At 35.3% G+C, this 16,801-nt stretch overlaps 1 protein-coding gene across 1 annotated transcript in view; it reads right to left on the bottom strand.

Moving 5' to 3' along the window:
* LOC149798631 (uncharacterized) overlaps positions 1-16,801 on the bottom strand; it is a 262,358-nt gene that overhangs the window by 189,051 nt on the left and 56,506 nt on the right. Inside the window, exon 6 of the mRNA XM_089957464.1 lies at positions 6,916-6,996. Coding sequence (XP_089813590.1) covers positions 6,916-6,996 — 81 coding nt within the window. The remainder of the gene's footprint in view (positions 1-6,915; positions 6,997-16,801) is intronic.

Genomic DNA, 16,801 nt, shown 5'->3' with positions numbered 1-16,801 from the left:
ATCTTATAAATTTCAATCTACATACAAAATTTACTTTAAAAAATATAACACGACAAATGAGTGTAAATGTGCTGAAACCAAAATATAATAGAGTCCAATATTCAGCAGCCATAATTCCAATCAATGATGTAGGAAACTGCTATCAAATTCCACCATGGAATAAAGCTGGATACTTAGCTTGACAATTAAACAAGTTAAATGTGTGGAAATGAGAGTGGGTGGGTGGGTCCAACAATTAGGTGCTATAATGCCACTAATTGATTATTGAGAGTGCTGAAAATCAAATTCATCCAAGATGTCATCAATAACAAATTTGATTTAAAGCAATTGGAATTAAAGTAGTTACTGTGTGAACAGAAAAGGATGGATTAGAGCCCTTTATCAAACCAAGGACTGCATACATGCAAATTTAGTGTGCTACCACTGCATTACTCATGACTCCATTATGTACTGTTAATCAAAACAAAATCACAATTGTAAAAGGAAAACAACATTGAGAAACATTTCACTTACGATAAAGACTATGATGTAAAAACAGCATATAATGATGAATATTAGGTGGTAAAAATTTGTCTGAAGTATAATAATGCTAGAAAATAGTACACTGTAAGCACTATTTTGACTTACCACAAACAAAATCTTGAAGAAAGCAGTCCAGGCACTAAAAAGGGTTTAACTGGATCTTGCTAGAGATATGCAAAGCACACTAAACTGAATTAATAAGATTCAAAGACGAGATTAAAAATTTTGGTGAATTTTATTCATACCTAAAAGGTCAACAATCCATCCATCCAAATATCCATCCATTAATCCATCTGTCCATCAACCCATCCATCTGCCAATCCAGCCATCATTCTTAAGTAACTTCACTTTAGTTATATATCATTCTAGGTCAGGTTCCTGTATCTTGCTGGTCCAAAGGATCACGTGTCTTTGCTCATGAGCTCATTTATTGAAGTCAGTTCCTAGTTAGCTGATCATTGCAAACATTGATAACAGGATACTGGGTTCCCTTCATTCAACAGGTAACAGGATACTGTGCTCCCTTCATGCAACATGTAACAGGATACTGTGTTCCCTTCATACAACATGTAACAGGATACTGTGCTCCCTTCATACAACAGGTAACAGGATACTGTGCTCCCTTCATACAACAGGTAACAGGATACTGTGTTCCCTTCATACAACAGGTAACAGGATATTGTGTTCCCCTCATACAAGAGGTAACAGGATACTGTGTTCCCTTCATACAACATGTAACCGGATACTGTGTTCCCTTCATACAATATGTAACAGGATAATGTGTTCCCTTCATACAACATGTAACAGGATACTGTGTTCCCTTCGTACAATAGGTAACAAGATACTGTATTCCCTTCATACAACAGGTAACAGGATACTGTGTTCCCTTCATACAACAAGTAACAGGATAATGTGTTCCCTTCATACAACATGTAACAGGATACTGTGTTCCCTTTATACAACATGTAACAGGATACTGTGTTCCCTTCATACAATAGGCAACAATATACTGTGTTCCCTTCATACAACAGGTAACAGGATATTGTGTTCCCCTCATACAAGAGGTAACAGGATACTGTGTTCCCTTCATACAACATGTAACAGGATACTGTGTTCCCTTCGTACAATAGGTAACAAGATACTGTATTCTCTTCATACAACAGGTAACAGGATACTGTGTTCCCTTCATACAACAGGTAACAGGATAATGTGTTCCCTTCATACAACAGGTAACAGGATACTGTGTTCCCTTCATACAACAGGTAACGGGATACTGTGCTCCCTTCATACAATAGGTAACAGGATACTGTGTTCCCTTCATACAACATGTAACAGGATACTGTGTTCCCTTCATACAACATGTAACAGGATACTGTGTTCCCTTCATACAACATGCAACATGATACTGTGTTCCCTTCATACAACTGGTAACAGGATACTGTGTTCCCTTCATACAATAGGTAACAGGATACTGTGTTCCCTTCATACAACAGGTAACAGGATACTGTGTTCCCTTCATACAATAGGTAACAGGATACTGTGTTCCCTTCATACAACAGGTAACAGGATACTGTGCTCCCTTCATACAATAGGTAACAGGATACTGTGTTCCCTTCATACAACATGTAACAGGATACTGTGTTCCCTTCATACAACATGTAACAGGATACTGTGTTCCCTTCATACAACATGCAACATGATACTGTGTTCCCTTCATACAACTGGTAACAGGATACTGTGTTCCCTTCATACAATAGGTAACAGGATACTGTGTTCCCTTCATACAACAGGTAACAGGATACTGTGTTCCCTTCATACAATAGGTAACAGGATACTGTGTTCCCTTCATACAACAGGTAACAGGATACTGTGTTCCCTTCATACAATAGGTAACAGGATACTGTGTTCAGTGGTATCATAAGGTGCTGGGGTCCAGGGATTTGCCATGGCAACTCTTCCATAAAACCTCACCTATATTCAGTAAATCAATAACATTTTTGAAGCAAAAGAAAATATTTTTAAAAAACCAGTGTACTTGTAAAATTAATGAACACACTGAGTGTTCCATTCATACAACAGGAAGAGGATACTGTGTTCCAGACATACATGTCTAATTCTTAATTATAGATCAAATGCTAAATAACAAAAATGAGTTGGTTTGGCTAACCATTGAAGCTATAAGCAGCATTGTATAGTGCTAGATACAATGGAAACGTTGCCCAAACTGATTACTTTTCATTAATTAGACAGAAATATCATATAAATCTTACTCCTTAGATGTCACACACAATAAGGGCCATCCCCTAATTAGATGTCACCTTCCCCAATTGGAGAACCGTTGTAGATGGTACAATATCAAAAGCATCCTGTTTCAGCATTATAGTATGAAAACCATTTCATATGGTATAATTTCAAAATCATACTGTATCAGTATTTATGGTATGAAGAGCACTGTACATTGTATAAATTCAAAATCATACTGTATCAGTATTTACGGTATGAAGACCACTGTACATGGTATAATTTCAAAGACATAATGTGTAAGGATTGGTGGTATGAAGACCATGAAGACAAATGGCTAGGGTACCAAACTAAACTCTAATGCAGAAGTAAATGAAAACAATGACAACAGTCTTGTTACTATGACACCAGTTTCATTTTAACAATAATATACATATGCTGATGAGGCATCTGTATATTTTAAAACAAAATTATTTAAAGGAAAATGTAAATATAAGAACTGAGTGTTGTTTTTTGGAGCATTTATCAGTTGTTAATGCAGCAGATCACTTGCAAATTTACCAAGACTCTTTTACTAAAATCTAATTTCATTATCAACCAATCCTGACAAGCCAAACCCATATATACTCTACTATATGTTGATCCATTTCTAGACTGGTTCCCATTTTTCCATATCAACAGTACCTTGAGTCCTTTAGAATATATCTACATGGTGTGGACTGTTGCACATGTACATCGGGGAGTGATGATAGCTCAACTGGTACAGTGTTGGACTTGTACACAAAGGTCCATGGGTTCAATATACCCACTCATGCCAGCCCATGCGGGCTGCTCTCATGTCCTTGGGAAAGGCATTTAGCCCCTATTCATTGGCATGATATATGAATTAATGTGTTAAAAATGTCATTAAAACCAACAAACACAAAAAGTACATACTGATGGATAGCCGGACAGACAGATGCAATGCTTTTTATATACAAAACCCACAGGATAACCCAAACCCAACAATTTCCATAACTGAGCTTACACTGTATAGAGCCAAGCAAAATCAGGCTTGTAGTGTGACTTGATATTCCTGTTATCAATGGAGCTTGTTGTTAATAAGGCCTATTGGTGATTAAGCTGATAAACAACATAAAAGCTGGCTCTTTTTTTTTTCTCCAATAATCATCCACCTCCTGAGACTGATACACATGCTGTAATATCAGCATGCCAGCACTGGTATCCATTAGAACCATGAATGAAACTAACTGAAAACCTGAGCAGTGTTTTGTACAGACCCTTCCCAACTTATGTCATTGGTATTCATATTGGCTTACAATACATGGATTATGTAGATGTATGAAAATGTCAGACTAAATCATAAGAAAATAATATGTATGTATGTATGTATGTATGTATGTATGTATGTATGTATATATGTATGTATGTTTTATTTTAAAACAAATAATACTATCATACAGGTTAGAGAATTTTTAATTTAGACTCTACAGAGATTCGAACACAGGCCTGCAGGTAAACGGCACCCATCATCTTGCCTGCACACATGAGCCCATATTCCCTCATGACTCAGCACACATCACCAAAAAAATGATGTTACTCAATCAGTGTTATATGCACTTGTGTAGCAGATACACGCGCATGACGACTTAGTAATTAATTCTCGTGTATATACACAGTCATTCAGAATTCCTATGAAAGAAATCAAGGTATATAGAATTAATTATAGAGAGTTATAAATATACACCAGACAGAATGGAAAGTGCTATCCCTGGATTTCTATAGAAGAATGCTTGATAATAGTAGGCAGAATTAATATTTTAATACAAATAATACTATCATATAGGTTAGGGAATTTTTGTCACATGCACTCATGTGTAGCAGACACAGATTAGAACCCAGGTCCACAGGTAAATGGCACCCATCACCTTGCCTGCACATACGAGCTCATATTCCCTCATGACTAAGCACACATCACCAAAAAATGATGTTACTCAATCGGTGTTATACGCACTCATGTGTAGCTACAGTCACTTCAGTCAGTGTAGCAGCTACACACAAGTGCATATAACACTTCAAGAAGCTTATGGACAATAAAAACATAGGCATACCATCAGCTTGGTGAGAAGCATATGGATACTATGTGGGTAATATAATCAGTGCAGATAAATGCATGGTATGAAGCACATCAAGGAACATTTTGCCATACCATCACCTTGGGTATATATGCTGTGAGAAGCATTTGGTTAACATGTAGGCCATACCATCACCTTGGGTATATATGATATGCCAAGCATGTGGTTAACATGTAGGCCATACCATCACCTTGGGTATATATGATATGCCAAGCATGTGGTTAATATGTAGGCCATACCATCACCTTGGGTATATATGCTATGCCAAGCATGTGGTTAATATGTAGGCCATACCATCACCTTGGGTATATATGCTGTGCGAAGCATGTGGTTAACATGTAGGCCATACCATCACCTTGGGTATATATGATATGCCAAGCATGTGGTTAACATGTAGGCCATACCATCACCTTGGGTATATATGCTATGCCAAGCATGTGGTTAATATGTAGGCCATACCATCACCTTGGGTATATATGCTATGCGAAGCATGTGGTTAACATGTAGGCCATACCATCACCTTGGGTATATATGCTATGTGAAGCATGTGGTTAATATGTAGGCCATACCATCACCTTGGGTATATATGCTATGCCAAGCATGTGGTTAATATGTAGGCCATGCCATCACCTTGGGTATATATGCTATGCGAAGCATGTGGTTAACATGTAGGCCATACCATCACCTTGGGTATATATGCTATGCCAAGCATGTGGTTAATATGTAGGCCATACCATCACCTTGGGTATATATGCTATGTGAAGCATGTGGTTAATATGTAGGCCATACCATCACCTTGGGTATATACCCTGCAAGAAGCATGTGGTTAATATGTAGGCCATACCATCACCTTCGGTATATATGCTGTAAGAAGCATTTGGTTAATATGTAGGCCATACCATCACCTTGGGTATATATGCTGTGAGAAGCATTTGGTTAATATGTAGGCCATACCATCACCTTGGGTATATATGATATGCCAAGCATGTGGTTAATATGTAGGCCATACCATCACCTTGGGTATATATGATATGCCAAGCATGTGGTTAATATGTAGGCCATACCATCACCTTGGGTATATATGCTATGCCAAGCATGTGGTTAATATGTAGGCCATACCATCACCTTGGGTATATGTGCCGTGTGAAGCATGTGGTTAATATGTAGGCCATACCATCACCTTGGGTATATATGATATGCCAAGCATGTGGTTAATATGTAGGCCATACCATCACCTTGGGTATATATGCTATGCCAAGCATGTGGTTAATATGTAGGCCATACCATCACCTTGGGTATATATGCTGTGCGAAGCATGTGGTTAACATGTAGGCCATACCATCACCTTGGGTATATATGATATGCCAAGCATGTGGTTAATATGTAGGCCATACCATCACCTTGGGTATATATGCTATGCCAAGCATGTGGTTAATATGTAGGCCCTACCATCACCTTGGGTATATACCCTGCAAGAAGCATGTGGTTAATATGTAGGCCATACCATCACCTTGGGTATATATGCTGTGAGAAGCATGTGGTTAATATGTAGGCCATACCATCACCTTGGGTATATATGCTGTGAGAAGCATTTGGTTAATATGTAGGCCATACCATCACCTTGGGTATATACACTGTGAGAAGCATTTGGTTAATATGTAGGCCATACCATCACCTTGGGTATATACCCTGCATGAAGCATGTGGTTAATATATATATATATATATATATATATATATATATATATATATATATATATATATATATATATATATATATATATATATATATATATATATAATTTTTTGGATCATGTGCACTGACCAACTCTCTAACCACTTTCTGAGTTTCAAAAAAATGAAACACTCTAAAACCATCTGGGAATATGGCAGATATGCCATCAGCTTCAATACATATATGGTGAGAACCCTGTGGATAATATGTAATCATAAAAATAGATTTGTCTATTCGTCCTGGGCAGCCTGATAAGTGAGTTTTCTAACTAAAATTTACTTACACTATCACATGTGACCTCAACAATCTATCCCGATTGTGGCGAGTTGTTTTATCATCATCAATCAGCACTTCCAGCCAGTGACTGAAAACAGAAAAAACCCATTTAGTCATGAAAGATGATCAATATAAGTCTTAAAATTTCAGATCCATAATCAGCCATGAAGAATTGTCTCCCCTTGCACAAGGATCCAATGGTGCATCCATCAAGTAGGAGAGGTACTTTCACACAGTACTGCATATAGTTTGAGCCTACATGTTTGATCTGTTATATGTATCCATCCTACATGCTGGATCTGGTGTATGTATCCACCCTACATGTTGGATCTGGTGTATGTAATCATAACAAATGTAGACTTTTGCATCAACCAGCCCCAGTAAGAACCACCAACCCAGAGGAAGTAACTGGCAAAGCTTTCTCATATACCCACATTGGTCAAGCCAGAGACTCAAACCCACACGGACAGAGGTGAGATCACACTGATCAGTAAACGTCAGCGCTTTAGACCACTCAGCCAGAACACCATAAAAGTATACTGTCTTATAGGTATTGTCACTTTACACCATAAAAGTGTATCATCTTAATGGTATCTACTGCAGTACATAATACATACTAACACAGTTACTGAATGTGATGGATCCTGGACCATTCTGGCATTATAAAAGGTACTGTATTATACTGAGGTACTTAATACTGATGGACTGCTGTATAGTACCTTTTTAAGGACTGAATGACTGCTAACATCCAATTAATTACTTACTCTGTTATCTTACCCTACAGACAGGAAAAAGTGATAACATTACAGCCTCTATAAAGTCACTATCAGCAACCAATTAGCAATTCCGTGTGCTGTTTTCATGCTCAATTTCTGAAACAAGTATGCTGACTTTCTCTGATGGGTCTAGTATATACTAGATATAAAATTTCCATGACATATTCAAACACTAGATATAAAATTTCCATGATATATTCAAACATTATACTAGATATAAAATTTCCATGACATATTCAAACACTATACTAGATATAAAATTTCCATGACATATTCAAACACTATACTAGATATAAAATTTCCATGATAAATTCAAACACTATACTTGATGTAAAATTTCCATGACATATTCAAACACTAGATATAAAATTTCCATGACATATTCAAACACTATACTAGATATAAAATTTCCATGATATATTCAAACACTATACTTGATGTAAAATTTCCATGACATATTCAAACACTAGATATAAAATTTCCATGATATATTCAAACACTATACTAGATGTAAAATTTCAATGACATTCAAACACTATACTTGATATAAAATTTCCATGACATATTCAAACACTAGATATAAAATTTCCATGATATATTCAAACACTATACTAGATGTAAAATTTCCATGACATATTCAAACACTATACTTGATATAAAATTTCCATGACATATTCAAACACTATACTAGATGTAAAATTTTATGACATATTCAAACACTATACTAGATGTAAAATTTCAATGACATTCAAACACTATACTTGATATAAAATTTCCATGACATATTCAAACACTATACTAGATGTAAAATTTCAATGACATATTCAAACACTATACTTGATGTAAAATTTCCATGACATATTCAAACACTATACTAGATATAAAATTTCCATGACATATTCAAACACTATACTAGATGTAAAATTTCCATGACATATTCAAACACTATACTTGATATAAAATTTCCATGACATATTCAAACACTATACTAGATGTAAAATTTTATGACATATTCAAACACTATACTAGATGTAAAATTTCAATGACATTCAAACACTATACTTGATATAAAATTTCCATGACATATTCAAACACTATACTAGATGTAAAATTTCAATGACATATTCAAACACTATACTTGATGTAAAATTTCCATGACATATTCAAACACTATACTAGATATAAAATTTCCATGACATATTCAAACACTATACTAGATGTAAAATTTCCATGACATATTCAAACACTATACTTGATATAAAATTTCCATGACATATTCAAACACTATACTAGATGTAAAATTTCAATGACATATTCAAACACTATACTAGATGTAAAATTTCCATGACATATTCAAACACTATACTTGATGTAAAATTTCCATGACATATTCAAACACTATACTTGATATAAAATTTCCATGACATATTCAAACACTATACTTGATGTAAAATTTCCATGACATATTCAAACACTATACTTGATATAAAATTTCCATGACATATTGAAACACTATACTAGATGTAAAATTTTATGACATATTGAAACACTATACTAGATGTAAAATTTCCATGACATATTCAAACACTATACTAGATGTAAAATTTCCATGATATATTCAAACACTATACTAGATGTAAAATTTCAATGACATTCAAACACTATACTTGATATAAAATTTCCATGACATATTCAAACACTAGATATAAAATTTCCATGATATATTCAAACACTATACTAGATGTAAAATTTCCATGACATATTCAAACACTATACTTGATATAAAATTTCCATGACATATTCAAACACTATACTAGATGTAAAATTTTATGACATATTCAAACACTATACTAGATGTAAAATTTCAATGACATTCAAACACTATACTTGATATAAAATTTCCATGACATATTCAAACACTATACTAGATGTAAAATTTCAATGACATATTCAAACACTATACTTGATGTAAAATTTCCATGACATATTCAAACACTATACTAGATGTAAAATTTCCATGACATATTCAAACACTATACTTGATATAAAATTTCCATGACATATTCAAACACTATACTTGATGTAAAATTTCCATGACATATTCAAACACTATACTAGATATAAAATTTCCATGACATATTCAAACACTATACTAGATGTAAAATTTTATGACATATTGAAACACTATACTAGATGTAAAATTTCCATGACATATTCAAACACTATACTTGATATAAAATTTCCATGACATATTCAAACACTATACTAGATATAAAATTTCCATGACATATTCAAACACTATACTAGATGTAAAATTTCCATGACATATTCAAACACTATACTTGATATAAAATTTCCATGACATATTCAAACACTATACTAGATGTAAAATTTTATGACATTTTCAAACACTATACTAGATGTAAAATTTTATGACATATTCAAACACTATACTAGATGTAAAATTTCAATGACATTCAAACACTATACTTGATATAAAATTTCCATGACATATTCAAGCACTATACTAGATGTAAAATTTCAATGACATATTCAAACACTATACTTGATGTAAAATTTCCATGACATATTCAAACACTATACTAGATATAAAATTTCCATGACATATTCAAACACTATACTAGATGTAAAATTTTATGACATATTGAAACACTATACTAGATGTAAAATTTCCATGACATATTCAAACACTATACTAGATGTAAAATTTCCATGACATATTCAAACACTATACTAGATGTAAAATTTCCATGACATATTCAAACATTATACTAGATATAAAATTTCCATGACATATTCAAACACTATACTAGATGTAAAATTTCAATGACATATTCAAACACTATACTAGATGTAAAATTTCCATGACATATTCAAAGACTACACTTTAATTCTGAGAAAATCTTTAACACGGAATCCAAAAGTATGTCCTTATTTTACCAGAGCATGACTCAATTGACAATATCTTAGAATCTCAAACCCTCCTGTTTGTGAATGACACACTGCAATGAGATGTTAAAAAATACTTTTATCTACCTACCTGAGAATAAGACTATTTTTTCACATTAATTCCAAGTTAATTTTCAAGAAATGGGCTGGAACGTATAAATCAATACCAACAGGTGAATCGGTAGACTTCAAGGTGAATAGCAAGACTTGCAAACAAAAACAGCAAAGTCACTAGTCTCTGATTTTTCCCAGAAGAAAAAAAAAACATAGTTCTGAAGCTGGCATAGTCAATGTTGATAATGAGTACAGTGAACAGTACATTATATGCTTGCCCTGTGTTGGGGCTTAAAGGGGCATGGTTGACTCAGAGCTTATTGCTGAGTTACTGATGGTGGAGAACATTAGATACTGTGCAGACATGAAATAGGGAACACACAATTGGATGGACAATGTAATAATATGACATACTGCCTTATAACCGGTACATAAAAAAGTTATCAATATTTCAAGACTTAATCCAAAAATATGTGAATATAATTAGTTATAACATTGGAATCCAAGAAAAAAGCAAGAATCCTATTCACAAAATATCTGTAATGTTTATAATTCTTTTTGGGTGCTTTATTAATCCATGTAAATAAGTTAGTTTTTCTTCTATAATTTTTGGCACAGAAAACTACATTTTCAATTCATTCAAAATTTGCAAAAACAGTTGTACTTCAACATCAGTTTTGAAATTATAAGTTATATTTTATCTAAAATTATTTATACATAAAAAAATATAATAAAATGTGTACACAAAATTATAAGTATATGGTACAATGGGTCAGTTGAAAACTGCATAATAATGAAGTGATTTGTTTCCATTAATCTGTATACAAATTAAAACATGATCCTGCTGGCAATTAGGGCATAGATCCAAGTACTGAAATGTATGACTCAACCCCCTTGAGTGACAGAAATTTGAAATATACAATCTGTAAAACAGATCTTCCAGGGGATGGAAATAGCCAAATCATATATACAAGTATTCATTGTACAATTATGCATACACTCATCATTCTGCTGATGTTGTATCATTGTTCAGTGCACTGAAAATAACATCCGACTTACATGCTGCAGTACACAAAAATCCAATGCCTGCACAACTTTACTCCCAAATGGAATTCATTTCAGGGTTAACATGATCCAAAGTATGAAGTCCAGTGTTGTACTTGCATAGCCAGCTGTGATTGTTTGTGTAATGCAAGTACACAAAACCATCTGTAGGCATATACACATTTCAACTTGTCTTTATAGTTTATTCTGTATTTCAGGCAATTCCATATATTCTGTATTTCAGGCAATTCCAGCCAGTGGGGCTCAACTGGCACACAACAGATTTTTGTTATCTATATGACTGCCACATATACTAGTGGATTCCAATATGAACATGCATCCCTGTTAAATGTGTACAACATAACGGCATCAGTCATAAAAATGAATTCACATAGATGAATATCCCACACACTGAATCTTTTCATAAAAGATACTATGAGAAAGCTTTGTTTCACTTTCTCTTGCATGCAAAGGGGTCTGCAATATTCTACCAATGTGTGAGATGCACTTTCATGTGACAGCTCACCCTTGATGTTAATTTCAGGTAGATACACTGACATGTGTCCTCTGGATTGAGTTATTCATTATAGCAAACCTTTAAATAAGCAGTATATTTGTGCATTTTATGCAAACAATGTGTGTATTGTATGCAAGCAGTGTATTTTTGTGTATTTTATGCAAGCAGTGTACATGTGTATTTTATGCATGAAGTACATTTGTGTGTTTTATGCAAGCAGTGTATTTTTGTGTATTTTATGCAAGCAGAGTATTTGTGTAGTTTACACATTTGCATATTTTATGCAAGTAGGGTATTTGCATAGTTTATGCAAGCAGTGTATTTTTGTGTAATTTATGCAAGCAGTGTATTTTTGTAGTTTATGCAAGCAGTGTATTTTTGTGTATTTCATGCAGTGTATTTTGCGTATTTCATGCAAACAGTATATTTGTGTATTTTATGCAAGCAGTGTATTTGTGTAGCTTATGCAAGCAGTGCATTTGTGTATTTTATGCAAGCAGGCTATTTGTGAATTTTATGCAAGCAGTGTATTTGTGTAGTTCATGCAAGGAGTGCATTTGTGTATTTATGCAAGGAGGTTATTTGTGTAGCTTATGCAAGCAGTGTATTTTTATTGTTTTATGCAAGCAGTGTATTTGTGTAGTTTATGTAGTGTTTATGTAGTTTATGCAAGCAGCACATTTGTGTATTTTATGCAAGCAGTGTATTTGTGTAGTTTATGCAAGCAGTACATTTTTATATTGTATGCAAGAAGTGTATTTTTGTGTATTTTATTCAAGCAGTGTATATGTGTATTTCATGCAAACTGTATTTTTATTTTATGCAAGCAGTGCATTTGTGTAGTTTTTGAAAGCAGTATATTTTTGTGTATTTTATGCAAGCAGTGTATTTTTGTATTTTATGCAAGCAGTGTAGTTTTGTGTATTTTATGTAAGCAGTGTATTTATTTTATGCAAGTTGTGTAAGTTTGCATTTTATGCAAGCATTGTATATCTGTATTTCACACAAGCAGAGTATATGCATATTTTATGCAAGCAGTGTATTTTTGTCTATTTTATTAAACAGTGTATGTGTTTATTTTATGCAAGCAGTGTAAGTTTGCATATTTTATGCAAGCAGTCTATACCTGTATTTTATGCAAACAAACTAAGCAGGCAAAAAAAAACTGTTTAATACATTTAATTACACAAAAGAATTTAATTTAAAAATTTAGCCCAAAGTTATCCGCATATAATTAGTTCCTGCCATAGCACAGTCCAGGTTTTATTTTGGCACATGCAATGAATAACATACATACTCACGTATAAGTCAAGTCAAACTGCAAATAACAAAGATCCTGATCTGACATCACATAATGCACATGCAGATCAGGGTCTATGTTGCTTATTCTACTGACTGTTCTTAGGAAACTGCAAAGACCCGTATCTGCTGGCACATTATGCAATGTCAGATCTGGGTCTGTGCAATTTGCAGTTGGACTCGTCTTATAAGCAAGTATGCATGGTATAAACTTTGCTACTGTGGGAAGTTCTGGATGTTTCAACATCAGAATGATAGAACTTTGTTACTGTAAGAACACTCACTTGTACAGTCATATAATCAAATGCATAGTAAACCTATGCAAACACCATGATATTAAGCTATGCAAACACCATGATGTTAAACTAAGCAAACACCATGATATTAAACCATGCAAACACCATATTAAACTATGCAAACACCATGATATTAAACCATGCAAACACCATATTAAACTATGCAAACACCATGATATTAAACTATGCCAAAAAAATGCAAACACCATGATATTAAACTATGCAAACACCATGATATTAAACTATGCAAACACCATGATATTAAACTATGCAAACACCGTGATTTTAAAAATTCAATAACTTGAAAACTTTGAGTGCTCATGATCAAACCTATATTTATCAGTATTGATTAAACCTGTATGTCAGCTTCTGTGTGAAGGAAAGGATATGAGCTGTAACATTTTCTGGACCTGCATGTGTTTGAAACATGAGCTTTCATTTCTCCACCAAAGAGTCAGGGGCAAATTTTAGTAACGAGTGTTCCAAACTCAAGACTTAAAAGACTGAAATTTCATTGATAAAACAATGTCTCTAATTTTTTCCACTTACAACAAGGATAAGCTCTCAAAAGATTCTTTTTCCTAAAACATAACTTACATTATTAACCAATCCTGGTCAGCCAAACCCATATATACTCTATTTTATGTTCACCCATTTCCAGGCTGGTTCCCATTTTTCCATATCATTAGTACCATGTGTCCATACAGCAGTATGAGAATGCCACAATGCTCCCTTCATGATGTCCTCCAAGGAAGAGTGATTAAGGTAGGCCCAGGATGTACCAATGGCACGAACCTCATGGGCTTTAAGTTTCAAAAAGGAAAGGTCTCAATCAATATAAGACTGGTACACTCTTTTGCTTGTGGTGACAATCCACCATGAAATAGTGTCAGCTGAAATGTCTATGGAGCCCTTGAGAGGGAGGAAAAAATGCATCCTACCCTTTCTTTTTCCTTTGGATGCCTTAAGATAGAATTGGATTGTCCACATGGGACATAAAAGTCTGTGTATCATCCTCAGCACAGATTCGACTGAGACTAGGATTTCTATTGGTAGTTGAGCTATGGAAGGCAACTAATTTTGGCCCAAAATCCCAGATGACAAGGTAGAGAAACCAAATCATAATTCCCATTATACCTTAGACATCTAGTGTCAATAGATAAGGAATGAATCTCACTTCGTCCTTGCACTGAGGCAAGGGCAAGTAGAAACACAGTCTTGAGACTGAGGTCCTGGAAAGAAGCCTTACTCAGTGATTCATAGGAGGTTTGGTTAATAACCATAAAACACAAGAAAGATCCCATCTAGGTGTAAGAGAACATGAGACAGGTCTCTGCAACTCAAAATTTTTAATAAGATTAGCAAGGTGTGAATCCAAACCAATTACCATGCCCTGAAGAAACATAAGTCTGTTTGAAATGGCAGCTCTATAGCCCTTGACTGTGGATACAAAGGATTTGTTTTCTCAAAGAGACACAAAAGGAAATCAGCAACAGAAGTAATAGAGGGGCAGCTAAGATCAACATGTTTCCTACTGCACCGACCACAGAAGATTCCCCGCCTGGTATCATTTCCTCTTGAAGGTGAGCTCCAGATATCTTTTCCAGACCAGAAACGATATTTGGCAGGTTTCAGGCATAAGTGAGATGGGGTAAAAGACATGAGACTTTATTTATTGTCTTGGCAAAAGACCAAACCTCCTCTTCCACATTTAACAGAGATGAAGGAATGGGCATAAATTAAGAGCAGGTGTCACTTGTGATTCCTCTGTGTCGAACTCATTAGAATCTACTAGAATGGAGATGGCATCATGGAAGACACTCTGAGCAGTTGAGTGTGTTGGTATCACCAAGTCCCTAGGAGGTGAAGAAGGTATAGGAACACTCTGTGCTAAGTCACGTACTGCAACAAAGTGAGTAGGGGCAGAAGGAGTGGCATGAGCTAGACAGCCTGCTGAAGAACATCTGTCATTCCTGGAAGAAGTGATGCCTTTAGCCCTCCAAATGGTTTCCACCCGGTGATGAGGTGATGGTGGGACACAAGCCACAGTATCACCTCTGTTATTAGGGCAAGATCCAAAAGTCCAAGAGGGCATAGATGACCAAGGCCCCTGAGGTGGAGAGCCTCTAATAGGAAAGGGAGGGATACCAATCCAATTCCCTAGCCTAATCTGAGCCCACTGGTTACACTCCCAATGTTCATAATGAAGTGGTAGAGGGGGGAGAGGGGGAACTCATTTTGAACCCTTTCCCCATACTGTGAGGCCTTAATGTGATGATCAGAGGATACAGGATTGTCAACTGATGCATCACTAAGGAAGGTGTGCTGCTGATCCCTCCCAGTGGAAGGGTGCAACACACTAACTCTCACAGGGTAGTGGTGGCACATCTCCTCTTCATTGGGAGGCAGTGACACGCTATGAAAAGAGTGGTGCATCTCCTCCAAGGGAGGCAGCAACACCCATTGGTATAGGTGGTGCATCTCCTTCTCAACAGGAGGCAGCAACACGCTATGGGATGAGTGGTGTATATCCTACTATATAATGGGAGGCAGCAACATGCTATGGGATGAGTGGTGTGTATCCTACTCTATAATGGGAGGCAGCAAGACGCTATGGGATGAGTGGTGTATATCCTACTCTATAATGGGAGGCAGCAACATGCTATGGGATGAGTGGTGTATATCCTACTCTATAATGGGGGGCAGCAACACGCTATGGGATGAGTGGTGTATATCCTCCAAGTGAGGCAGCAACACCTATTGGTATAGGTGGTGTATCTCCTCCTCAATAGGAGGCAGCAACATGCTATGGGATGAGTGGTGTATATCCTCCAAGTGAGGCAGCAACACCCATTGGTATAGGTGGTGCATCTCCTCCTCAATAGGAGGCAGCAACATGCTATGGGATGAGTGGTGTATATCCTCCAAGGGAGGCAG

This window comes from Sinohyriopsis cumingii, chromosome 5 (assembly GCF_028554795.1).
Source record: "Sinohyriopsis cumingii isolate HCF-2022 chromosome 5, ASM2855479v2, whole genome shotgun sequence".
Taxonomy (NCBI): domain Eukaryota; kingdom Metazoa; phylum Mollusca; class Bivalvia; order Unionida; family Unionidae; genus Sinohyriopsis; species Sinohyriopsis cumingii.
The sequence above is the reverse complement of the archived record's forward strand: the minus strand, read 5'-3'. Positions and strand labels throughout refer to the sequence as shown.